Source organism: Hyposmocoma kahamanoa, unplaced genomic scaffold (genome assembly GCF_003589595.1).
Source record: "Hyposmocoma kahamanoa isolate Upper Pololo Valley unplaced genomic scaffold, ASM358959v1 160, whole genome shotgun sequence".
In the NCBI taxonomy this organism is placed as follows: domain Eukaryota; kingdom Metazoa; phylum Arthropoda; class Insecta; order Lepidoptera; family Cosmopterigidae; genus Hyposmocoma; species Hyposmocoma kahamanoa.
Window position 1 is genome coordinate 8,189,252 of NW_020653575.1, and position 27,611 is coordinate 8,216,862.

General features: G+C 38.2%; 3 protein-coding genes across 3 annotated transcripts; all 3 read right to left on the minus strand.

Moving 5' to 3' along the window:
• Positions 1 to 3,855: 3,855 nt before the first annotated feature.
• Positions 3,856 to 5,362, minus strand: LOC113225410 (polyadenylate-binding protein, cytoplasmic and nuclear-like). The gene is made up of 2 exons (XM_026457717.1): positions 5,332 to 5,362; positions 3,856 to 4,263 (listed from the first exon to the last, which is right to left on the minus strand). The coding sequence occupies exons 1-2, from the start codon at positions 5,347 to 5,349 to the stop codon at positions 3,913 to 3,915; spliced, it is 369 nt and encodes a 122-aa protein (XP_026313502.1). The 5' UTR covers positions 5,350 to 5,362; the 3' UTR covers positions 3,856 to 3,912.
• Positions 5,363 to 5,570: 208 nt separating this feature from the next.
• On the minus strand, positions 5,571 to 6,745 carry LOC113225411. The gene is made up of 2 exons (XM_026457718.1): positions 6,633 to 6,745; positions 5,571 to 6,239 (listed from the first exon to the last, which is right to left on the minus strand). Exons 1-2 carry the CDS (start codon positions 6,690 to 6,692, stop codon positions 5,943 to 5,945), a joined length of 357 nt encoding a protein of 118 aa, XP_026313503.1. The 5' UTR covers positions 6,693 to 6,745; the 3' UTR covers positions 5,571 to 5,942.
• Positions 6,746 to 8,204: 1,459 nt separating this feature from the next.
• On the minus strand, positions 8,205 to 23,900 carry LOC113225409 (phenoloxidase subunit 1). Its single transcript, XM_026457715.1, has 14 exons — positions 23,762 to 23,900; positions 22,037 to 22,156; positions 21,766 to 21,958; positions 21,332 to 21,434; positions 21,052 to 21,172; positions 14,212 to 14,417; positions 13,420 to 13,548; positions 13,015 to 13,138; positions 11,355 to 11,519; positions 11,059 to 11,187; positions 10,802 to 10,980; positions 10,453 to 10,598; positions 9,943 to 10,178; positions 8,205 to 8,662 (listed from the first exon to the last, which is right to left on the minus strand). The coding sequence occupies exons 2-14, from the start codon at positions 22,145 to 22,147 to the stop codon at positions 8,441 to 8,443; spliced, it is 2,064 nt and encodes a 687-aa protein (XP_026313500.1). The 5' UTR covers positions 22,148 to 22,156; positions 23,762 to 23,900; the 3' UTR covers positions 8,205 to 8,440.
• Between the last annotated feature and the right edge of the window lie 3,711 nt (positions 23,901 to 27,611).

Here is a 27,611-nt window from a genome sequence, read left to right on the forward strand (position 1 = left end):
TGACAAAACAGTTAAATAATCAATATTATTTCCCTGTGAAAAGATATTCCATCCTATTTTTTTGTTTTTGGGAACAACAATGGTTAAAGACACGAGATAGCATTTTTAAACATAAAATAACGAATCACTCGTGACGAACAAACAGTACGACGCTGTGCTTAGTACTGACTAGATATGTGTCGATCGAGTTGGATCGAATCAAAATGATTCCAACAGCATGTGTGACCTTAGAGTTTCATGGGTCATGCGCGCAATATTCATTTGTCACTATAATTTTCAAGATTATTCAACAATTCACAATGTTATTGTTGTCTCGTTCACTCTCACGTGAAATCACCACTCACGACACGATTCGCTTTCTCATTCTTCATTTGGGTCGAACATTTGTTCGATAGAGTACTCGTTCGGTAGAACCTTCGTTAGATCGAACTAAAAGGTCGAGAAATCGATCGATTAGCGGATCAATGAGTCTAATCAATCATTCATCCTAATTGCTCCGTGGCGTAGTGTCCATTACGTGGTAATTTTGTAAGTTTAATCTGTTTTTCGGTATGTTGTGTGCAGAGTGCACTGGCTATTATTAAAATATTAATGAATAATAAATTAGTAATTTTAAATGTTCATAAGTTTTTTGTTTTGTAACACCGTTACTTTTCCTAAAAAGAAATTTTAGTGTCCTAAGTATGGTTTATTAGTGATGCATTTAACTATAGATACATTGCCTATCAGCAGAAAAGAATAAAAGCTAATTGAATAATTTGACACTTTTAAACGCCATGTGGAAGTATCATGAATTTAGCGGGATATTTTAGCGGGTCACCCGTCCACACTACGCTTGGGTCATGGGTCATGGGATCGATCCGGGTTATCAAAAATAATCTACCGACACAGGTCTAGTACTGACGCGAGATTGTATTCGCTTTTGAATTTGTATTTGCGTGAGTGGCTTCATCTGCCTAATGTTTTGTATTCTGAGCGTAAAAGTGCTGGTGAAATTACAGGCACATGGGACTTGTCAACTTATGTCTCAAGATCAGAGCCCCTCACATATTTGCGATTTAAAGCTCTGAGTGGCACAAGCGTGTAGCTCACCATCAGGCTCACGACTTGTTCGTTCAGTCACTTGATATTATAAAAGAAATGCTGGCGTCCGCAGCTCGACGTCGTGGCGTCTATGTTGAGTGGGATGGGTGCAGGAATTCAGGAATTTCAGCGTCTTCCTGAATATGCAGACGACTTTGGGATGCGAGCTCGACATTCCATTGTCTGCAATAACAGTAATAAGACCCCCTTCTAAACATAGCATTGCCTGCGATAGCATCTATAACCATAGCTTCGTAATGTTTTATACTTAATCTTAATAGTCGTGTAAACATTTCTGATTCTCAATAACGTGTTACAGACATATAATTTTTTTGAATGTATTGTATGAATACTGTGTCTATGCCGCTAGTGCAATGTAATTTATTGTGTATATTGTGATTAATATTTAATGTTTTAACTTACAATGTAAGTGTATAAGAGAGCGTGAGTGTACTGTTGAGAAAATATTATTATATGCATCGGCGAAGTGTCTCAACTTCCTCAAATTTAAGGATATATACATACATTATAAAGGTCGAATTATGATGACAACGTTCATATGAACCACTGGGTACATACACCAGAACGTTTTATTTGAAAAAAAAAGTTCAACCGATTTCAAAAACCACAAAAAGTCACTACACTACAAAGTAAAAAATAACTAAGTACAGATTTAATCCAAACGTTTTCGTTTGGATTAAACAAAGCACGTAATACTTTAAATTTATTTTTGTCTTATTTCGTTGTGTACACAGTATTACAATCACTTATTAATTAATCTATCTACATTTATGGTTTATTTATATAATTACAACATAAAAAAAAGCTGAAAGGTTTCACGGGTGGCTTCCCCGCTACTTGGGCCCCCAACTTCCCACAGTCGGCCAGCGGTGCACCATGCTTCGGATTTTCAGGCCCGACCTGCTAATGGCAAGCCCCAAATACGAGTCGGAACACGGTAAAAACCATTTGACGACTCGACTGCGTCGGTAGGGTGGTGATTAGCCGCGGCCGAAGCCTACCATCAGTAGTTGTTGCTCTTTAGCACCAACCGGGGGTCACTCGTATTGTCTCGAGGGTAAACCTACGGAAGCGAGCCACATCAACCCCCTAGCTTTGCGCGGAGGGGATTACGAGTGTCGAAGAATTACGCGCAACTACTCAAACGCTTTTTGCCTCCTGATTGGTTAAATTGGCCTAAAAGTCTTGCAACCGGGCCATAAACCTTTCTAAAAAAATATTGGTTAAAATCATAAAGGATGAAAAAAATTAAATATTAGCGGTACTTGGCGTATTTTATTCCATCCCTTTGGTTTTTTGTTTTATAGTTGTTTTGTAGCGTTTCTTTGGCTGTCGTTCGAGTTTGTTGGCATGGATTGTTAACAAAATATACATTAAAATATTGCTTGTGTTTTACTATTTTATTTGCTCGTAGAAAAGGTATTGTATGCAATCATTGCTTAATTAGGTCTTAAAATCTTGTACGTATTACTCAGGCCGCTCGGCAAAGCCACGTGGTACTCAACTCTAAGAACCCTCAAATTCAAATTCAAATTCAAAATAATCTTTATTTCATAGGTAAGCATTATTACACTTGAAATCGTCACAATGGTTAAACTCTACCGCTCATTCGTAAGGCAGATTCCCCTGAGAAGAATGAGCAAGAAACTCTAGGGGTTGCTCTTTGTAAATAACATTTACAATATTTTTTTTTTTATTTGAAACATCAGAGATCGAGACTACCTCCATGAGCTAAACGGGTTACTACCACGGATTTTTGTCATCCAAGTACGCAGAAGTTGTATAATAACCTTTAGTATAAAGTTTTTGTTTCACTATAGTTTTAAACCTCGTGAAAGGCAAATTTTGTATATCAACCGGAATCTTGTTATAGAAGCGTATACATTGCCCCTTAAATGATTGTTTGACTTTGTGAAGACGACTATCAAGAAAAGCTAGTTTATTTTTATTCCTCGTATTAATGTTATGTCTGTCACTATTTTTCATAAAGAAATTACTATTCCTTTTAACATAAATTATATTTTCATAAATGTATTCTGAGGCTAGTGTAAGAATGTTAATTTCCTTAAACTTATCTCTCAAAGATACTTTGGGGCCCAGATTGTAAATTGCCCTAACTGCACGTTTCTGCAGGACAAAGATTCTATTGATATCGGCGGCATTACCCCAAAGCAAAATGCCGTATGTCATTAGACTGTGAAAGTAGCTGAAGTAAACCAATCTAGCGGTTTCGACGTCTGAAAGTTTCCTTATTTTTTTAATCGCGTACACTGCAGAGCTGAGCCGTTTTGACAACTTACCTATATGGGGACCCCATTGCAATTTAGCATCTAACGTTATACCTAGAAATACAACTGTATCCACAAGATTCAATTTTTCGTTTCTAACTACAATGTTTGTAACCGTCTCTCTAACATTGGGTAATGTAAATTTCACACAATTTGTTTTTTTCTCATTAAGAAGTAGGTTATTAACAGCAAACCAATCAACTACTTTAGATATAGCATTGTTCACATCGTCATAGGAACATTGGTGCCTTTTAACTTTAAATAATAAGGAAGTATCATCAGCAAACAATACTATCTCATGTTTTATACCCTCCATAAGGCTAGGTAAATCATTAATATAAACTAAAAACAAAGTTATGTAAAGAATGCATAAAATACTATAAGCGCAGAGTCGGTTCTAAGGACGTAGATATAACTATAATTAATGCACATAAAAATGAAACAAACAACCAAGAATAGCACTAACAAGTAGGCACTGTGAATTTTATTACTGCAATTGTAGTTTCAGAAGAAACGTCGTTCAACCCTCGGTCTCTGGATTTTTATCTTCTTCGAGACGACGCTGCGGTATTTGAGGATCGTGGACCTCCGCACCTTCCGGCTGGTAGACTTCCTCCATAGCGCCCCCTTGAGGTGACGCTGAGGGACTCCCTTCAGCGTCTTCGCTGAACATGCCGTACGGGTACGGAATTCCCATCCAGCCCATGCCCATGCCTGGCTGTCCCATGCCCATGCCTAGCTGTCCCATGCCCATGCCTGGCTGTCCCATGCCCATGCCTGGCTGTCCCATGCCCATGCCCATGCCCACGCCAGGGTGATAGTGGCTTAGCGCCTGCGATATGCATATCAGCGACAGGCACACAACCAATGTCTGAAATATTTTTTTATATTAGTCAAGAAAAAAGTGATGATAGTCTGGTGGGAGAACAATTGCTTCTCGATGGAGACATTGAATGTCTGTGGTAGCACGTACCTCCGACTTTAATGTCTAAGTTACGTGCATTTGTGAACGTGATGAAGTGACGTGAGACCCTCTAGTTAGAGGTGCGCAACACGTATATCGAGTTGACGATGATAAAACACAGTTCTTCTAAAATGGAGTACACAAATATTTTTTTTTTAATTAAAAGAATGCTTGGGGCAATGGCTGTGAAAATTACTAGATTACCAAAATAGAGTTCTTAGGTTTTCGCGATTGTTACACATAGGAAATGAAACTATTTTTCCGGATTTCAACAAGTCTGCAGTCTGCGAGCATATCATGGATAAACCTACACATTCAATGAAGTTTGACAAACCCCAGGTCCTTGCAAAAGAAGTCCGTTATCTACCCAGGATGGTGCGAGAGGCCATTGAAATTAAAAAAACATCCTAATTTCAACAGGGAAGATGGTTTCTCCGTGCCACCAGTTTGGGATCCAGTATTTCCTCTAATGAAAAATCCCACACAGGCATAAGACTGCAGTACTAATTAATATGTTTTAGTTTATTCTAATTTCTATTATTAATTAATAATAAATTGAACTTAATAAAAATTCATTCAATAAAATAATTTGTAAAACTTAATGTAGCGTAAATTGGAATGTTTCTTAGTAAAATTAAAAATAAGGTATTTAATAATAACTATTGTAACTATAGTGAAAAAAAATAGGGTGATTTGCATTAATATTAGACATAACTGGTTGAAGACTGTACCACTTCAGTCACCATGACCATGGAACCTGTAAAGGGCCCGAAACGTCGCCGTCGGTTTGTTTGAAAAAACAAATATACGCGATTTAAATCCGGAAAAATAGTTTCATTTCCTACCAAAATAGAATCAAACTTTTTTTGTGTGAGCCTACTCGCAGGACTGTCCATTTAAAGTTAAATATACGAGCCATATGCACAAAATACGCACTATTTCCTTCGGGATTCTAATTTATGTTTCAGAACTCACCTTGGTCAGAAACGTCATTTTGGTGCCGAGCGGTCGCACAATGAATGTCGTTTTATTTCGGCTTCTGCTTTTATAAGCACTTAGCACACTTCATTTTAGGCAGTTAGAAAAAACCGCAAATGAATACAACATTATCTTAATGGATAACAATTTATTTGGTTTCCAGAAATCATTTACCTGCTAATTGAAAAGCTTGTTTAGAAAATTAAGTTAATACCAACATTGATCTTTAGAGTTCCAAAATAATTTACTGACCGACGACGACAAATGCCAGGTTTCTGAATCGCTTTTTATTCTTCTCCCGATGCGAGGTCACGGGTTGAGTCAAAGTCACAGCGTGGTAAGAATCTTGGAACTGGTAATAATCGTTAACGAATATCAAATTTAAATTAAAGATTTCCCGCTCTGCGCAGTGCGAACAGCCACACATAAGCAATTTTCCTGCGTGTCTTCCTTTATGCCAACGACGTAACGTTAAATAGGTATTAAATATTTATATCAGTGTCCATAATACAAACTGTAGACAAATACAACCAAAATAAAATTTCAATTGGGCGTAAAATAAATATAAGTAAAATAAATGTGCCTCATGCTAAGATTTATAGTTGTAATTATAGAGGCGTGTAAATGTCTTCCTTCTTGAGTAGTCTGTAGCCAACATGCTGGATGCTATCCTCAGTGATGGGCATGCGGAGACCTGAGGCTCTTGCGTATCTCTTTTCGAATCCGAGGCCATGTCTGCCTATTCGGCTGTCGTAATAAACATCATGTTCTGGCGCGTAGTACTCGTTCACCCGCTCGGCGTCTTGGTACTCTTTCCCCCTGGGAAACATCTCTACGGGCCAAATGTATGAATCTTGGGCAACTAGATCTTTCCCCCAGCAAGCTATAAGCAAGGAAGCCAGTACCTGCAGTGGCAAATAAGGGAACTTAACTGTAGGCAGTTTTTGATTCATATTTATATTTTTTTAATAGTAATATCAATTAATAATTAACGAACGTTTTTTATGTACACAACTGATTAGATGAACATTATTTTCAACACAGACATATGAAGTTCTTACTCCGTATTAGGTAAACGTGAACTAACTCTCTTTTTAGAGGAGACCTTGGACCCAGCAGCTGGACGTATACAAAGGATGTACATGCAGTACAGTACAGATAATATTTTGTTCTAAAAATTAATATAAAACAACAAATCATGACTAACATCTCTTGTTTCATACGTCAACACAAGACATATTATGATTTCGTGAAAATTATTAATTGTCTAGTAAGTGTATAGAGCAAAATGGGCTCACCAAGCAGCACTTCATGATGATGATGCGATCTCTATCGTTTACACAGGGGCAAAGGTGCATGTGCGCGGGCGCATGTGTTTATAACAATATCACGGTAATTGGGCTTACGTGTAACATGCAATAACTTCAATCCAACATTCAGTCCGGATTATTTAGAGCTTTGCTTTTTAACTTACTCTTTGTTTTTATAACAAATAAGTTATATTTAGTTGTAACAAGAACGAAGGTCCATGAGGAAGGAGTTCGAATAACGAACTTAAAATGAAGCTGGGCAGAACGTATTGCGAGACGCGGTCAAGACAAATGGAGTAAAGCAACAACCTGTAGTGAGATGAGTGGACGATATCGTCAAAGTTGCAAGTCATAGATGGGTGAGACTAGCACAGGATCGCGGTGAATGGCACAAAATACAGGAGGCCTATACCCAGCAGTGGCTGAAGTCGGGCTATTGATGATTCCGAATATCGCATAAAAACCACGGAACTCATCGCAGATTATTCAATGACAATAACATTATGCTAACGCCTTTCTGTGTGAGACCTGTACTCAGCCGTAGAACACAAAATTGACTGAGGTCTAGATAGCGATGTCTTTATGGTCTTGTTATTGCGTTTAAATAGATTGTGACAAAAAGTACTGGTTTCTTATTCGATAAGTTCTTAATAAACATACGGTTTAGATAATGTTCGGGCAACAGCATACTAAGCTTTACGCTTTGAACCATTCATTCTATTAAGTGTCCTAAGACATTTGAAATTCTGAAATCTGTGGTGTAAAGTCGAGGGTTGAAATAAAACAAATTATTTGTAGAAAGGTTTGATATTTATTCAGTCTCATGAAAAGTTTTTTATATGTACATATCTACAGTTATAGCTAGTTGACCCGTTATCCTAATTAATAAAATTTTATTGCGATTAAGCACCTCGAATGCAGAACTAATACTTTATAATTGCTTACATAATAACATGCAATTATAACTTAAACACGCTATGTTAAAACTACAGAGTAAATTAAATATAAATCGAAATCCATTTAGCATAGCCTAAATCTGTCCAAAAAAACATCGAATTTATGTAATACAGTAAATAAATAAGTATATAAAGATTTACATACTTAGTTGCATTTCAATCATAGATGGATAATGTATGTGTTGTTTATATAAATATCATTATTGTAGATAGTTTAATTATTACTTTTCCGTGTAATACACATGGACACATAAAATATGTTTATAAAAATGCTCATTTAGAAAGAAGACACTAGGAAACTATGATGGTGTTAGAAAACAAGGACCGTCTACTGATTCAATGGTACAAAATGTCCTTTGCATTGAGAGCATGGTTGGGCGTAATAAGGTTTTCGTATTAGAGCATCTATGTCAAGAAGGCTGTAAGTCTCCTGGCAACCACAAGAGCGCTTAGCAAGTTGCGTGGCGTCCCCTGAAGTAGCCTGAGCCATTGAGACATGTACAGAGGACGGAGTCCATCTATGGCAGAAAATGCGCAACATTATTATGCTTTTTGGTTACGACAATCTTAGGGGAAACATTGAGACGGTCTGGGCAACACGATAGAATTTTGGAATTTGTAGAATTTTGGAAGTTACTTTCCAAGTTTCCACTTAACGGCTTTTAATTTTTCTGCCTGTATACAAGACGACCAAACTTTACGGCCCTAATTAAACAGGAATTTATAACCGTACAATAGATTGAAGAAACAATTAATTTTAGCGCGATAATGAAGAAATGATTTCTGAATTAGTATTAGTGATGCTTCCCCCTCAATTCAGAGTATGTGCCGGTGATGAACCTACTTCTTCGGCTGACCTCTTAGTCGGGTGGCGTCGGTGAAGCGGATTCTGCACTCGCGGGTGGCCATGTTGGCGGTGACGAAGTCAGAAAGCGAGTTGACGCCTTGGCGGCCTACTCGGTCGAACGGGTAGCCCATCGCGCGCTTGTCGGGGTAACGGCGGTCGCGAATGCCGCAATAAGACGACGCATCATTGCATGCACCCACAAGGTCTTGGTCGATCTGCAACACAAATTCGATATGAAGCACGAAAACAGTCTGCATACCAACCTAGGGCAGATGCTCGACTACGCAAACACGGGACAGATGTTTCAGCTGTACCAAGCACAAATCCGGTCGTGTATGGAGTACTGCTGCCACTAATGGGATGGCTCTGCTAAATACCAACTGGCCACCTTGGCTTCAATAGACAAGCGTGCTAAGAGGCTTATAGGTGACTCGGAACTAGTAGAGGCGAAGCTGCAGAGCCTTGAACATCGCCGTACAGTTGCCAGCTTATCGGTATTCGACAGGATATGTCACGGAGAGTGTGCGATGGAATTGCATAATTTGATTTCGCCTTCCCCTTTCCATCATCGATAGACTAGACGTGGGCAGGGGGGGTTCCACCCCTATGTTGTGGATATTCCCCGGATTCGCTCGAAGCGTTTCGCTTGCACATTTGTATGGCGAGGAGCTGGGTAGTGGAATTCCCTGCCTGGAAACTTGTTCACCGAACACTATAACTTGGACCTTTTCAAGGCGAGAGTGAATAGGCATTATTTAGGTGTGCATGCTTCCTCGACCTCATCGTCACTTTCCATGAGGCGAGATGAAGGTCAAATGCACACTTATTTTTTTATAAAAAAACAGACCGTCAGATTTGACCAGACTATTTTTTCTTCCCTGGACGAACTCTTCCAAAGGGAGCACTACTGCTGCTAAAAATACACTAATTGTTATATATAATTCATTAAAGATATTAACGCTAAAACATACTTATGGGCAAGTATTATGAATCAAAATAAAATTGAATTCTAAGTGGGTTCTAACTTTAATAATAGTTCCTTGAAACTTCATACCTATCTAACGATGTTATTATTTTTAAGAAATATCTAGACAATTTGTATAGATTGTGTATAAAGAGCAATTATTGCTAACTTAGTTATTACGAATCATGTATTTTTACTTGGTAATGCTATTTAAAAATTTTACCGTGTCATTAAAATGGTAATTGCAACTAATACTCTACGTATTACAAATGAATGTTTTATGCCGTACGTATCGCACGTATGAACAACATGGAAAAAATCACAATTTGATCTTACTTTAATGAATTCCCGTGCACTTACCCTCGTAGTTACACTTTATCAAACATGTAGATTTTGAGTTACGAAAAGTCGTAAATAACTTGAAATTGTTCATGTATAATAATACAAATATTGTAGTAGTGTGTGTAAACAAATATTACATGAAAAAGGATATTCGCGTTTTGTGAAGCAGGTAAATTTCACTTTTCCCACCTTGTCCTGATCGTAATTGGAGACCATACAGAAGAGCACAACAGGATATCCCCTCTGAGTGCCCTTCGGTATGAGCATGTGCTGGGGCCAGCCGCAGCCGCAGAAGTCAAACTCGGCCGCCTGCGCCGAACCGGGGTCGCCCTGCCGGTCCGCCTGATTTCGGAATGTGCGCTCGTACGGGATGGTCACGGACGAGTCCACGGATCGGCGACGGATTGTATTGTTACCAGGCCTTACTGCGATTCGGACATATCCAATTTATGTTAAGAAGTCAACACAAGGGACCAATAGCAAACAGAATTACTAAAAAGAAATTGATAAGCAGAGCACAACTATGAGGAACGGTGTGCAAATTGGATTTACTTAAAAATTATTGTAATTTCAATTAAAATGGTTGAGATAACTTACATAGGTAATTTGATAATTTTGAGTTCGTTACAGCGAATGTTTGAGCGACATATGTACGAGATATTGTAGCCTGTCACTACTAAGTACTTTGATTGTACTCACATCCCTGCTGGAACTTGTCGAGCTCTATCATGAGGCGGCGTTGCTCCTCGAAGGCTAGCGGTTGGCCACGCTCGTCGGTCGTAGGCGCCATGAAAATACGGAACATGCCCGTCACCGATTGTCCGTTGTTGTTGCTCACTTCGATTCTGTTTATGAAAACATTTCCGTCACTCGCAGAATCGTTTCACTTTGAATTCTTAAATTTAATTCACGAATTATATTCTCAAATTAATTTCATTACCAGACTAATAAGGCGTACATAACCTTCCCGGCTCTGCAATGGAGTTGTTGCTCCAGAATAGCAATACAGTAGACAACTATTAACTCGATGCATGAAATGCATACTAACACATAGTCAAACTCATCATGCTGCAGATGAGTGAATCGCGCGAGCACTGATCCTCGCGGCGTGAAGTCGAGTCCGCGGCTCAGCTCGACGGTGCTCTGCTCCCACTGCGTCCCGAATTGATTCGCCCCGGCCGACCCTTCAACGCCGAGCGATGACACGCGGATGCCTGGGAAATCCAGCTGCAAGCAAGCAAAATAACGTCCTCAAACTGATTGGTACACGTGAACTGGTGTCCACTGCTTAGTAAAATAAAGCACCTGTCCGGCAGAGTAGGGCGTAAGTTTCTTCTTGTGCAAGACGAAAATGTCGTCAACGTAGGCGTGCCAGCGGTAGAAGACGGGATCACGCATCGCCGTAGCCGAGTCGCCCATCACGCCGAATTGCTCCTGCAAATACACACAAACTCTGTTACCACTTCTGATCTGCAAGACCCGGATTAGAATAATCTTAATAAGTAATTTTTCGGAACTGTCATTCAGTGTTAACTGGCAATCAATAGAGTGAGCCAAAGCATTCGAGAAAACCCCCCTCTTGAATCACTTCAGGACCTTACCAAATGGCGATTATCGGGATCGTGGGAGTACGAGATGGCGACGTGTCCCATGTTGTGCAAGTCGCCGTAGTAACCCTGGTTGCGGCTAATTATAGAGGCCTCCATCAGGTTACCAAGGATGTCAATGCCACGGTTTTCGTCCAAAGGCATTGTGCGGTTGTCCGGCTGCAAACAGTATAAGGTATTAACATATTATTATAAACGACTCAAACGACACTGTACTCTTGATTTTCGCAATGTCGTAAGCCAGCTCGCAGGCTCTTACAAGGTTCAAGTGCAGGCTGGGGATGCAAGTTGTGTTGGATATTCCGCATTAGGAAATATTCTCGGACATATTGCGAGAATATTTGTGAAATTGCGAAATTTACGTAAAGAGTTGATTTTTTATTACAAAATCATTTTTTTTTTCAGATATGACGAAATATTCTATTCGTAGCGTAGCTTGCTTAATACATTTTATTGATAGTCAATACCAGGGAAACCCATTTTGGTGAAAATATCTTCAAATTTCTTAATTTCTTTCCAGAACTTTTATTAGAAAGTTTTCAGAATGTATTATGGTAATATATCTTAGTTTCTAGTTTTATCAACCATCACCAGCATTTCAACTGAAAAACGTCTGCATGATGATTATTTTGGTGATGATGGTGTTGATTGATGATAATCATGGTGATATTATGATGATGGTGGTAGTATTGGTGATGATGATGGTGATGGATGATAATATGTGCTAGTTTACTACATCGATAACCTAGTGAACCGGTAAACCAGTGAGTTCCCTATACTACTCGTATGAGAACCAAAGTAATGATATCACTATGAGAGTATCACCCAGAACACTCAGAAACTAATTCAGATAAGTTCATTTCCCAAATTGGTCTCACCGGAAATCGGACCTGGGACCTTATACTTTAAGGATGTCGAAGAGCTATGTTTCAGAATTAAATTTGTTTTTTTACTGATTCAAGATGTCGCCCTCGTAACTATTACATTAACTAATACATAATAATATTACCGCATAGAAATAGTAAAATCTATAACATTGAATATTTGATATTATCAAATATTCTATTTGAGTCGTTCTGCTGATGCATAGACATTTCCAGGAAACTTTCCATGCAATTTACGGAAATTTAAGGAAACATGAAAAATTATTCATTTTTTCAAAAACAGTTTGGTTTTACAACAATGCGATAGAACTATGTGATACGTAAAAATAAGCAGGTAAATATGTAAATCTCTAAAATTTCCTATTTTGGGAATATTTTAAGAAGTAGTAGACCTCCTTGTGAAGGTGTTTGTCCAGGGTAGTACTACCTATTTCTAGCGCCAAGTAGTAATGCTCACATTACTGCGTTCCGGTTTTAAAGGATAAGGGGTGGTGAAATTGCACTTGGGACAAGACAACGTCTCAGGGTGACAGGCGCAATGGCTGTGCCCGTCAGATCTTTTCAATATATAGCTCTGAGTAGCACTGCAACTGTTATGGACCAACGTGTAGCACCACCAGGCGCACTTGATATTATAAAATGAAAAAATCCGAAATATTTCAGGAAACTTTCCGACCGGAATTACGTTTTTAAGTCAAATTATAGAAAATCTGTATTTATACAAACGCACAAAGTACTTAACATATAGACTAATATTATCACTTTCTTACTAGCAGAATGGCCCCATTCTCAATAGCCTCGAGAAAACGCTCGCGCCAGGTCTCCAGTGTAGATATATCGAGTTTGATCGCGTCCACCGGACGGTCGATATCTTTTATCGTGGTCTCGGCAAACCTGCAAACCGCATATTTGCAATATAAAATAGATATCCGAAATATTAATAACAAATAAACTAACAAAACAATAACACTACGACCAAGCTTTACGAATGGGTTCATTAAAACCAGTAGGTAGATATTTATTGTCATTCTTCAATCACTTAACCACTTTGCAGATGGTCAAGGTAAGGAACACTGCTGACAAAGATGAAACAACTATACATATTTATATTGTATTAGCAAGGATACCTATCAAAAAAAGTTTTATAAAAGAGCCGATTGTGTAAGTGTACGCACCTAGGAGGCCATGAACGGCTGGCCACTTGCGAGTCGAGCTTGGGGAAGTAACCTTCTAAGATTGGAGTGCGGAAATCATTGAAGCGCACGATACGGCCCAGGGCATTGCATAGACGCTCGGTTTGATATCTGAGAACAGAATACTTTCTAAATTTTAAAAGTTTCTTAACGTGGATTATTAGTAACTGAATAATGATAGTTTCTAGATGCTTCTTAAAGAGAGCACCAGTTCAGTCGTGCACGGGGTATTGCTGTGTCGCCTGGGAATGCTCTGTCCGATACCAGTTAACAACTATATAATCGGCTGAGCTTAAGCAAAGTGACTAATTGGCAACGACTCTCTTGTGGAATCGAAATTTGCAATCACCGCAGAAACGAGGCCAGCTTGTCGATTTTCTGTCGAACACATTTCGGAGAGTGTGTGCAGGAACTTTACAATTTAATTCCACGCTCATACTCCGTTCCTCCATCGGTCTAATATAAAGTCCGGAAAACTCCATCATTAGGTCACTGACTCACCACTTTGTTTCATCCTTCCTTATGTGTACGACAAAAGAATGGAACACACTGCCGGTTTCAAAATTTCCCGAAAGCTGAAATTTAGGGCTGCCCAAGATTAGAGAAAATAAGCATTTACTAGACAAACTCTTGTTGCACTATCACAGCTATACAACATTTTTTTGACCCAATTTTATTTACTTAATCTGGCTCCCTAATATTCAAGCTATTTATATCATATGTTATTTCGATTCTTGTACAAACAAGTAATACCGTCGGCATCATGTATCTAACCTAGCAATGATTTGTTGGTGCATGTAGTAGAACAGCTCGCCACGACGGTCCTTATTGACAATTGCACGGTCAGAGGCATCGAAAGGATACACCAGATGCCAGTGCCAGTGATGCAGGTTGATCCCGATGTCTTCGCGGAAGTAAGCCACGCGCTGTTCCGGCTCGGCGTCTGATGCAGTGTAGTTTTGCGGGATTGTGATTGGCATCTGAAAATATGATCTCATTACAGCGGAACCATGTGGATCAGTCGTGAAAACACTTACGCTGGAGAACTCATCGAAGTTCATAATAAGTACTCATAGATGTTATCATAATGGGGAGTAACAGCACAGACGCATCAATCCTTCCTCCAATTTACTCTTCAAAAAAAACTTGTAAGAATTCTGGAAAATGTAAAACAGACCGACAGTTGCACTAGCACACCCAGCAACCGTTCTTCCAACTGGACAAAATTATCACTTTACCGTGTTTATGTAGGGGAAAGTCCCCTAACGCCGGACGGCACCTAACGTCGGACACTCGTACTATCTTGATATCTCGCAATGTGTTCGATCAAAAGTGGGTGAAAAGGGCGCGGGAGAACATATCGATACAGGATCGCGAGACAAATTTGCTAGTGACGCGCGAGACCATGATTCAAGGCACTGAGTGAGTATTACTTCTATTTAAGTGTTCATGGTAATTGTTATTATACGTAGTGTTCTATAAGTATTCGAAGTTTGTAAAAGTTACTGTAAATTTTTAAAGAACTTTTGCTATAAAATACGAAATTATAGGAATTTTCTGTCCCCTAGTACCTGACACGCAGTAGTTTTTTCACTAGTGTATCCTTTAACACCGGACACACATGTGTTTTTCTCATAAATATTTATTTGTTTTTTATAATATTTGTTGTATATTGTTTTAGAGAATAGAAGAACAGAGGGAACTCGAAATGGAAGACACGAAAAAAAATAGGATCAATCGCCATACCAAATTGCTGTTGAAGAAAAAGAGAATGGAAAACATGTTAGGGACAAAAAGAAAGAATTGGGTAGGAAGTTCAGAACGGCAACAAGAGAAAAAAGAGAAGCAGACCAAAGGAGTAAAGACCTAAGGAAAGAGTGGATACAAAGCAAAGAAAATAGAACCTTAACGGTTCTTAAATATCTAACACAGAAACTACTTTTTTTATGCAAAAATAAAATTTTTACCTCCAGCTCACCTGATGGAAGATGAATGTCGATGATGTAATGCATGCAAACATAAATAATACCTATTCACTCTCGCCTCGATAAGGTTCAAGTTATAGCGTTCGGTGTTCGGGGAATAAGTCCAACTACTTGCTATGAGAACCAAGACGAAGACTGGATACAGTGCTCCAGTTGCTGTGAGTGGGCTCACGAAGTAAGTGCAGACATTCCTGAATGTTCCGAAATCTACATTTGCAATCGGTGCACGATGTTTTAAAGACATCTGGCCCTGGAAGATTGAAATTAAGACTACCCGGTCATAGGTGCCACATGCAGTTATAGCCGTTTTTGTTACCAAATTTTGATTTGTGTTTTAAGTACGTTTATGGAGAGGTTGTATTTTGTTCGTGTATTTTGGATTCTAAAATTTGTTGACATTGTTAATTGATAGATAAAATTATATTTCTAGAACCAGTTCTTTTCTTCAATGTCTTATAACTTTACATTTCCGCCACTAGGAGACTTCACCCTATATCCAAGAACTATGTAACTTCGTCCAAAAAAAATCTATTTAATTACTAAACGCGAAAATATTCCGACTAAATATTCCTGACGACACTAAAGGTCGTATTCTAGAACTCTACTCAATGCTCAAGTTAGGATTTGAGTATGGTTTGAAGCACTCGAAATCATACTCAAGTCCCTGCCATTAGGGTCGTATTTCCAGTGCTTGTGTTTCCATAGCAATCCTGACTTGAGCATTGAATAGTTCTAGAATACGACCCTAAGACAGATTATACCACCAGACTCGCGATTAACATTGCATTCGTCTAGTCCTTACCAGAAGGTTTTAGTTCATTATGTCAATTAAAATGTATAAAAACATAATTAGTGGCTAATAGTTACTATACACTACATGAGTACTTAGATGTTAGGAATATGATGTCCAATTAATAATAATATACTTGATATAATGTGAAATTAATTATTATTTATAAAATCATAATTAATATAAATTAACGCACACAGTCATAGCTCCGCACTAGGGAGACCCTGTATCGTGGGTGCGTCGTAATATATCTCCCGACCCGGGACCTCTGCGTGGCAGACCAAAATTATAACCGCTCGGCCACCGAAGCAGTTTCATAATAAATAATAAATGATTATTGTGTTATTAATTTTTTTTCTCAACAAACATCTACACAATGAGCAATAATATATACCAGTAATAATCTAAAAGGTTCACTAAATAGAATAGGATTAGGATTTTCATTCATTCAGATTTTTGTTTGCGTATTTGCTGAGCCCTTATTATTAGAATGGCTTCATTCAGGGCCTATGTATCCCCTTATCACTGTGACCACCGACTGATCTATTGTGATCACCACTAATTACAGTGCAGAGCCAAGGCTGACAGCATTGAAGAACTGAAGGACTTTCCTGGCTCCGACAGATTTAATGTCCTCTGGTTCTGGCATGTGCCTTTCCAGTATAGAACTTGCTGTGCCCTTACAGAGTCGATAATGATCTTAATTTATGTTACCTACCACCTTGTATATAACATTATGGTATTTATTTATTTATATAAAACCAACAGCTTCTTACATTTAATAAAAACAGGAATATAAAAATAAAGCCAATTACAGGTTCCCACCTATAGCTTCAAGCAAATCATACACGAGCATTAAACAAACGAACAATAAACAGTATTTCTTAACATCATGCACTTACATAAATATAATAACCCAATACCTGCGCTAATCACAATTTATTTAATAAACTTAGGTAAATAGAATGTCCGTGAGTTTACGCTTTAGCGCATCAACATTATAATTGAATATATCAACTTCAAGGTCATGATTGTTCAGCACACTATCCAAGCTCTTACTAGCTTACATAGAAAACTATTTTGTCTATAGTTAGTCCGCGCTAAGGGAAGTGCAATAAGGTGATAGTGTCTCATAGAACGAGTAGGAACAATAAACGAAATATCACCCAATAAGTCAAAGCAAAGCAGTCAACATTACCATTTATAATGTTTAGAATATACGCAATATCAAAGATTTTTCGGCGAATATTTAGAGGTAATAGATTCAGATCATTGCAGAGACGTGGGTAGTCGCATGAATTATAAGACTTACTCATTTTATAGCATAAGAATTTAATAAATTTCATTTGGACTCGTTCAGGTCTGTCTAAATACACTTGGTATCTCGGACTCCATATTTGGGGAGCATATGACAACTTAATACAAACATATGCCCAACATAATATTCGTAAAGTTCTTGGCCTTGAGAAACAGACAGTTACGCAATAATGATCCAAGAGATTTAGTAGCCTTGAAGATAACACCATCAATATGAGCATCAAAGACCGGCTTTGAGTCATGGATGACACCCAGATCCCTCATGACTGTCTTTCGTGCTAGACACCGTTTTTTCAAACTATAAGAAGTAAAAATAGTTTTGACTTTGCGTGAAAAAGTCATTAAAAAACATTTGGAGGGGCCAAGATCTAATTTATTGTTCAGACAGTAGTCATCCAGCCACGATAGATTAGATTGCAGAGCAATAGCATCATCCACGGACGTAATTTTAGTATAAATTTTCATATCATCAGCAAAGCTGAGTAAATAGCAAAAACGGAAGCAATTACTAATGTCATTAACAAATATATTGAAAAGGAGTGGCCCTAACAATGAACCTTGAGGAACACCGCTAGATATGCTAACCCAACTGGATATATAATTGTTTGCTACCACTGCTTGAGATCTGTTGCTTATGTATGAAGAAAACCACCTAAGAAAGTCGCCTCTGATACCATTCACAGCGAGTTTAGTCATAAGGATATTATGGTCAATTTTATCAAAAGTCTTACTATAATCTGTATAGATTATAGATGACATCTACTTGATGACCACTGTCCATAGATTGTGAGACAAATTCGTTCAATAATATAAGATTAGATACTGTAGACCTAGGCGGAAGGAAATCATGTTGGGTGTGACTAAAGGAATTATATACTTATAATATTATATTATAATTTTATAGGCATTATAGACTTGGGTATAAAAAATCTTTCCCAATACTTTCGATAAAATGCACAATTTAGAAATTGGTCTGTAATTGGTTACGTGGGTTTTAGGAGAATTCTTTAAGACAGCGGTAGCAAACGCGCGTTTCCACAGTACCGGCACGTAGCGTTCAGTAAACGAAAGTTGAATAATTAATGACTGGTTTAGTGATGCAATCAGCACAATTATATAAAAATACGTACACGCCGGTAAGTGATCTGGACCAGCTGACTTGCTCAGATCCAGTTTAAATAATGATCTGGTAAGCAAGTTAGAATCCATTTTGATACTTGCAATACCAGAAACTGTCTGATAATCAGTACCAACATCAAATTCTTCCGAAACATCGCATGATGAGGTGTCCAAAAAAGTAGTTCCAGTACTAACCATAACATTACCACATCTCAGACTACTAGGAATACAGTGAGAATCAGAACGAGATTTAACAAACGACCAAAACTGTTTCGGATGTTTTTCAATATTATTTTCTATTGATTCTGTGTAGTTCAATAAGCATTGTTTTTCTAACAATTTAACGCGATCCCTTTGAAATTTTAAATACATTATCTCACACTTATCGCTGTACAATTTATATCTGCGGTGATATTTATTTTTTGTCTGATAGCCTTCTTGTATCTGTATGTTCATGTATCTAAAGTTACAAATTTACTCGGAAAATACTGGTCTCTAATTTGTCTAAACTTAGTGTAAAAGAATTCAACGAATTGATCTAACGTACGGTGTGAAAATTCCTTATCCCAGTCGAGACTTAAGAGCTCAGCATTAATGAGGCTCGTAATTAGCCCTATTATAAAAATATTTTGTATTTGGGGCTGATTTGAAACGAGTTAAAGGGATAAATCGTATAGATATAATTAAAGCTTTATGGTAAGGGTCAGGCGGCACCAGTGGTTCCAAGTATTCCGAAACCGTTACGGTGTCATTACACAAGACAAGGTCCAAAATTCTGCCATATTGGTTGACAATGCCATTATATTGTTTTAGATTTTGAGTACTCAATTCAACCACGAGAGCACACTCATCATGGGTAGAATAATCAGACGGTACATAAAAATTTTGGCTCACAATTCAATAAATATCACCTAAATTAAAATCACCGATAATGAAGAGTTTGTCTCCAGCGTTACTCAGTCCAACCTCACCAAGTTTGTCTAAAAAATTTTGCAGATGCAGAGAAAAGAGTAACCTTTATTTTGGTTACATAAGTATAAAATACACATATGTAACATAGTAGTTCCATTGCCAGGACTTTTTAATGACAAAGTCAGCCACAAATGTTCCGCAGAGGATTGATAGGTAGGTTGAAGAGTAACTATCAAATCCCGGCGGATAGCGATAATAATGCCACCGCCAAAATTTTGACCCGTTTGTGATAGATCTCGATCACGCCGCCATACCATAAACCTACTATCAAATAATTCCGAGTCACAAATTCCATCAACTAGCCACGTCTCCGTCAGTACAATGATATCGAAAGAATATCTAAGTAAATTACAATAAAAGCCTATTGTTTTTGTACGAAGTCCTCTCACATTTTGATAATAAATAGTAGGAAAGTATGAGTTATCTGTAGAATTAATCATTGGTGAAAGCAATTGACGAAATTAAGTAGTAGCAGTATATAAATGTATAAGAATCTGCAAGGAACAGCACCGCTATAGATAAATAACTGTATTTATTTTTTGATTTTAACCAAAAAGTAACACTATTCAGCAAACACATACGTACATACATTTAAATGAATAAAGTCATAATACGACTTAACCAGAACCTCATAAGCGAGAGACACCGTGAATATATGCTTAGCAGGAAAGAGACAATCGTAAGTTGCACTAGATGCAATATAAGTGAATCATAGTGGTTAGCGCAGGTAAAGAAATTAACAATGGGACAAAATAAGAAACAATAGAACGGGTTTAGCAGAGCAGAGGCACTCAAACTTTTACGATTTCTAATTAATGGAAAACAAACCAAATTGGTAAACTATAACAAAACAAAAAATTACTACTAGTAACGCGATAAGTTACAAAAGCAAGTATAACTTAGCACAAAAATAAACAAATTAGTAACTAGTTTAGATAAACAACACTCTATTACAACTTGTTTAAATCACTTTCATTGTTAATAATATAAATCTTCGAAGTGTCATTTTTACGCACATGTATTGTACCAAATTTCATAGATATATTGATAACATTTAGGTTTTAAAGAGGATTTAGTAGAAGTTGGTAACCGTTTGCACTCAGGGGTCAGATGATCGTTAAGAAAGACATTCTGAGAGCAATCGCTGAAACTTATCTCACTTGCCAATAGCTTCTTTTTAGAACGAGCGAACGCTAAAAAAATCTTTAATATAGCGATTGGTATGCAATAATAATAAATAAAATTTACTAATTTCACGGGGTGGTGAGTAATGCTGTATGTAGTGCGTACCTTTCACGCGAGAGAAGTTTGCTTGCCGTTCATATATCAAAATTAAACAGCAATATCGAGTTCTTATGTTTTCGGGATTGTTACACATAAGAAATAAAACAAACCAACGTTTCGGCTAAATTGCAATTTTAGATCACTTACCCTGCTGCCCGATTGCACGGTGGTGGTGACTTCTCTGGCCTTGCGGAACACCTTGGGGTCCATGAACTTATCGGGGAAGGACTCCACAAACGTCGGTATATTCAATCCCTTCGTGTCAGGTCTGAAACATTTGTGTTAAACACTCTACGTTCTATGTCCTCACGTAAAAAATAGAAACGTTTAAACCTAGATTCTATTTAAAAAGCTGGTTTCCTAAATTGATTCCAGGATGATTCCTAGATTGACTCCAGGAATACAACCTGGAACTCTATTCATGTACCTGTGCAGAATAGCAACGGAGAGGCAGTAGTTGAACATGTAAGGATTGATGCGCAGCTGGCAGTAGGAGCACAGAGAGATTAGATCTTCCACGTCGCGCATGCCTGGACAAAACATCATCATCATACATATATACTTCATCAGTGCTTGCCTATATGCTTAGCCCAGCATTATCATTGTACAGATGGTTCCAGTTGCATATTGTCAATCATCTAAATTTAAAAGTTTTTACACACTTTAATCGCTTTCCATGATATCGTAACAACAGGCATTTAGGAAGGTCTTGTTCAAGAACAGGGTCCACACGACACAGTTATGTAATGCTGATATTCGTATTCATGACTATACCACAATTTGAAATATCTGTTATAAACTGCCACATAAATAGAAATTTAAGATCAAACTCCACTTTTAAAAACGGTAGAAGAGTCTTACTCATGAACACATCGATAAGTTTCCCAGACATACGGCGGTGCTTGGGTACAAACAGGGAGAACTGGTCGTTGTATGGCAGCTCCATGGGCAGCTGCAGATTAGGCACAGCGATGTTTCGCACGGCGATGGTGCGGCCATCGTCAGTATTGAAACGGTTGCCCAGAGACGATGCGGCATGCTTGTACTTATCCGGCTGATTGCAAAAAGTATATGTTAATAGACGTATATTACGACCAGCATGAAATGCGCTGATGGTGCTGTTGATACTTACGTAGTAGTTTTCGGGTAACTGGAAGACAGACTTGTCATCGCCCTTCTGCATGAAGCATGGCTCCGTGGGCCGGTCGAAAAACAGCAGCAGTTGGTTCTTATTATTGCTCATGTTGACTCACTGGAATTGAACGGTTTTGTTTGAATACTTCCACATACTTACTGTTGTGTTATTGACTACCTATTTATTTTCCTGCCTAATTATTGTGTTCATTATTGATTAATCTATCTATGAACAAAGTAAGAATGTTTAGGGTATCACAGTTCGGGGAAACCAAGTTTACACTCTCGATGACCCCGACCCGACATGGAAGCGATTGAAACGGATAATTAAAAGGAGTTACCCTTTTAATTATTATCCTTTTCAATCTTGCCGAATACTAAATAAATTAATTACACTTCTCTCTGTCTTAAAGCCGATCTACCGACCCGAGGGATTGGGAGTTCCGGGAATACTACGGGCTCCTTGATAAAATCAGGGTACGGCGGACGTCCGGGCCAAGTTCTTCGCCGGTGGTATGCCTTCACGGATGTGTCTGGTGGACTCTGGGTATAGGCTTGTGAAGCTTGTGGTAGCTGCAGAGACGGACATGTTCGTCTGCTCCAGTGGCGTGTAACCGGGACGTCTGTCTCGTGCGCAGCTAGCGTGTCTTAGTAGCGGTTTCGACTAGGGCCTATGGCGAGGCGACGCGCGGGGTATGTGAAGTGCCTTTTAAATTGGAAGCTATGTCCAGACATTGTCCCAGGACACTGCGATCGATATCCTCGGTACTAGCCCAGAGAGCTAGTAGAGGATGAGCTATATATATGAGCATGATATTTTTCGGTCGGGAAGTGAGCATGCCCACAGCTCCGCCACCAAAAAGAAGATTATGTAGTGAACTTTAGAGTCAACGGCACAACTAACGGTTGCCATTGCTAAACCGTTAGTTGTGCAATGCACAACGGGAAGTGAGCGTGCCAACAGCTCCGGTACCTATCTGGAAAATAGGGAGGGTACTGTACGTATACCCGGGGCGGCTCACCCGAGGCACTAGCTTCTTGAGAACGGGATGAAGGCAGTGAGCACGGTCTGTGACAACCCTGTACACTGACTGATTGGGGGTCGGCCCTGTACGTAGAAGGTTGAACCAAGATATTGAAAGGATGGGTCACTATAATCAAAACATACGACGAAGATACGGGAACTATCTTAAAGCAAAATATCAGTTTGCTTGTTCTGGATGTTTTTTTTTCTTGAAAAAAAACCAATGTTAAGGGCTCTTCACAGGTCCCAGAATCACGGCTGACTGTGAAATTCGATTCGCTTTTTCAATGATAACAGGGACTATCGTCTAAGTGACATGGAAAACTAATTGGAGAAAATATTACATTTAACAATATGCATCAGTATTATTATTTAAGATAAGATAAATCAAATAATAACGCAAAAAAAAAGATTCCGTTCTTTTGTTGTGCCCTTTCATCGTCCATAATGATTTTAATATAATTTGTCTACTTTATACCTATAGCATAATGACATGTAACAAAAGTATTCAGCATTAGGCAAGTAATTCCCACAACGTACGCTTGAAACTTCAGATGGAACCTTCGTCATAGAGACCATGATAGATGAAAACATCAAAAACCCTATCTTAATTAAATATATTAACAAACTATTGGAGTAATTTCACAAAAATCATATTGGTCAAACATCGTGACATTCAATAAACTTAAAAGAACTTACCTTATTTTTTTCTTTTTCAAAGTTCAAAAATACAAAGTAGTCGGTAAATAACACTATGTACAGTTTAGTTACCCTAATAACCTAGTAGGGTACCCAAAGAAATTGTAAGACTTTCAGTTGGCCGTAACACCACGGCTCGACTGCTGGCTCTGGTGTCCTGGGGAACTTTTATAGGAGCCCTAAACAGCGCCTCGTGTGCAGCATTGTGCGCACGAAAATTTGGGGAGTTGTCGATCGTGGTACAATGTTGCTGATAGGAAATGAGGATGTGGTCACTGTTAGCGTATCGTGATTCGAATGTTTTGTTGAATTGTGGGAACGTGAACTTGCTTCTCAAATAGATACCTAGTGCCTCAACACAAACTATAAAAAAATAAAACACGGCTGGCTTGACCTTTAATAGGAAATTACCTAATCCTATTAATTAAAAACAAGCTTGTAAAAAGGGGCACGCGTTTAGAATAACTAACTAAGCTTTTATATTTGTATTAGGTGTATTTTTATTTAAAAATTTAAGTTCCTCGTATAAATTGGTAGTTGATTGACGGAAGATTCCACAATTTTTCTTTGTCTCCACAGAATACCAACAGCGCGGTAGTCGGGCAGTCTTGCATTGCAAAACCAGGCAAATGCTAAATGGAGACCATTGTGGTTCTTCTTATATAATAAAAACTTTTTTAAACAAGTAGATTCCTACTATTACAGAATTACCTGTCTGAATAATAAATTCTAATGCTAAATGCTCCGTTTTGGTACGTCCCGGGTGGGATCGACTTTGCATAGTTCCTGGGCAAAGTTCGTAAACATCACTTTTATTAGATTTTTGGGGCTTTGTAACGTTTTTGACCATATCAACACTGCCACATCACATCAAATTTTGGTGAGATTAATAACTATAAACCGGATGTAAAACATTAAGGCGCTGTCGTATAGTTCCCAAGAAAGAAAAGGACCACTAGAAAACTTTTCATGAATTTTGGCCATAGGAATTTTAAATTTGGAAACGTAGGGATTTGACCGTTGCAACTTCCTATCTGGATATTACCAACATTATGACCGATCTCTGCAGCCCGCCAAATGTAACGATTGTGCACTTCCGCATATTTATAATCTCATAGTGGTCAAGAGTAAGTACATTTTAAATTTTAAATTTAAAAGAAAGCTTTTTAAAGTGGGCTACTTGGTCCCTCGTAACATTTGACAAAGCATTCTCATTCCCTTGTAGATATGAAAGGGAATATAATATTCTGTTTTACCTATTTCTTTTACTTTGCTATCTGTTCTTATTAAATTGAAGGATTTCCATTGTTCCATAGGCTAAGTAATACAGAAATCTAAATAATTCCTATTTATTTAGATTATACGGTTAAATAGCATAAAAATTTGTAGCAGTAGAGCTCCTTGTGAAATAGTGCGTCCAGGGAAGTACTGCCACCTTACCTATCTCTGCAGCCAAGCAGTAATATGAGCATTACTGCGTTCCGGTTTTGAAGTGCACCTATAAGAGTGCTGGTGCAATTCCATGCACATGGGACCGCAACTTACCTCTCAGGATAACGGGCGGAGTGGCAGTGGCCCTCAGATATTTGCGATTTAAAACTCTTAGAGGTACTACAACTGTTATGGACAGGCGTGTCGCTTACCACCAGGCGCATGACTCGTTCGTCCTGTCACTTGGTAACACAAATACATATATATAATGCTTATTGCAAGTGCACTTGACGATGACGTTGACGAAGGAGCATAAACAATTGCACACCTATAATGTGTAATGCCTATCTACTTTTGCCGGAAAGGCCCAAGTTATAGCGTTCAGACCAAATCTGCAGACAGGGAATTCCACGCCACTATTATAATCAATCATGTTTTAGAAATTGAACACTATGACATGAATACAAAGAACAAAGGATAGGTATTTATATACGTGCTAATATCTTAATATAATATCTTAATTAATTCAATACGGCGGCATTTAGCGCTCCAAAGGATCCGCTGCAATTAACATATTACACCTATTACGAACAGCACAAGCTGCGTGTGCTTTATGAACGTATAAAAACGCTATATTGCAGACAAGGCCGAGTAAATACATTACTTAATTTGTCTTCATGGAATTGATTTTACGCAGTGGTGCGCCAAAAATTGCAAAACCTATATACATTCGCACATAACGCACACACTCAACATAGCCCCGCACTAGGGAAACCCTGTGTCGCGGGTGCCATGGACACACACATAGACAACCACAAATTACACCCAAACTCACGAGAGAAATAAGTGTAGGTCATACAAATATTTCGCCCGGCCCGGGAATCGAACCTGGGACCTCTGCGTGGCAGTCCGGCATGGTAACCGTTCGGCCACTGAGGCAGTTGCTCGTCTGACTGATAGCTTGTCACACGTCTCTCTTATGGGGGGCAAGCTATACCCATGTTGTCCAAACGTAGACTAGGTTCTAGTCGTACGTAGGTACTGTAACTGGGACGTAGCTCGGGATTACGTTGCCAGAGGTACTTTTATGAATTTAAACTGGAATAATCTTCAAAACATTGTTTATTGTACTTTTTTACATATATTCAGCGCTCGGTTACATTTCGTTCTCTCAAGATGCTCTATTCTTTTCTTACTTCCTTTTTTATAACACATTGTAATTACAAAACTATTCATTCAGCCAGTGATTCTACTCATAGAGTAGAGGCTAGACTACAGTACCTAGTCTATGGTCAAACCCTTTGCAGTATAAGTGTGAAATATCTAGGCACTATGAAACTAAATTTGGGTCTCTAGTCCCAGCTTACAAAGTCTGCATTTGATAGTTTTTAATGGTACAGCGTGTGGTACACTATAATTGGTATAGGCCCCCATTCCCAACTAACAGTATTATCAGTACCCTGTTGTTTTTTTCGATACCCTGTTTAGAACCGAACTGGTGACACTAAAGAAGGCTCTGTAATTCAATTAACGATGTTATATTGAGTTAATTAAGATTGTGAGACCGGCCCGTTACACCGTCATCATCATCTTCATCATATCAGCCGGAAGACGTCCAGTGCTGAACATAGGCCTCCCCCAAAGATTTCCGGACCAGCCGATCGGATGCGACACCATACTGTACCATAAATGAGATTTAAAATATGTCTTTTAACGATTTAATAAATCATTTAAAAAAGCAAAGAAAAATCAACTCATTTTAAGGGTGGTGTGAATTCACGAGGCAATCAAAGCAATTTTGCATAAATTTATATAAATTGGAAATATGACTTCATAAGTTGAAACACGACCACAAATTGACTAGTACATATACCTACTTATATGCATAGTTGGTTGAAACAAGGATCAAACTGACAACTTCTTATAAAGTTATCCCAATTCAGCCTTTTGTTATTCTTTTCTATACAGTACCTTGGCTAATAATTTATTTGTTGCTCAACACAAAAATGTGCTAAGTGTCACTCGGTAGTTTTGAATGATACAGCGCAGCGTGTAGTACACTATTATTGGGGTTTCAATAAAGCAACTCTTATACAACATGATGTAGGATGTCCCAAAATTATAGCCTATATTAAAAAAAATTATGCCTCTTCCAATAGTTTAGAATTATAAATTCTGCATTCATAACGGACATTTAATTTGCTATGTCCGTTACGAATGCAAGATCCATTTTATGTAACGTTGAATGTAATGTTCAAACCATGTTCGAACTGTGGCATTTACAATACAAAAACTACGCATTTTTAGTCAATTGATTACCATTACCCGTGAAACTACTGAAGTTAGAGCTCAAGTACTTTTGACGGGAATTAAAAAAAACGCTATAAATTTTTTGAATAACTTTTAAAAGCATGTTTTT

Bases quoted from the DNA above. Each gene is read 5' to 3' on its own strand.
- LOC113225411 (XM_026457718.1), bottom strand. From the start codon at position 6,692: ATGCACCTTTGCCCCTGTGTAAACGATAGAGATCGCATCATCATCATG. The intron at 6,240-6,632 runs GTGAGCCCATTT...TTGCCACTGCAG, and splicing joins TCATCATGAAGTGCTGCTTG to GTACTGGCTTCCTTGCTTAT.
- LOC113225409 (XM_026457715.1), bottom strand. From the start codon at position 22,147: ATGAGCAATAATAAGAACCAACTGCTGCTGTTTTTCGACCGGCCCACG. The intron at 21,173-21,331 runs GTACATGAATAG...CAAATGTTTCAG, and splicing joins TCCGTTGCTATTCTGCACAG to ACCTGACACGAAGGGATTGA. The intron at 13,549-14,211 runs GTTAGATACATG...TTCTGTTCTCAG, and splicing joins CACCAACAAATCATTGCTAG to ATATCAAACCGAGCGTCTAT.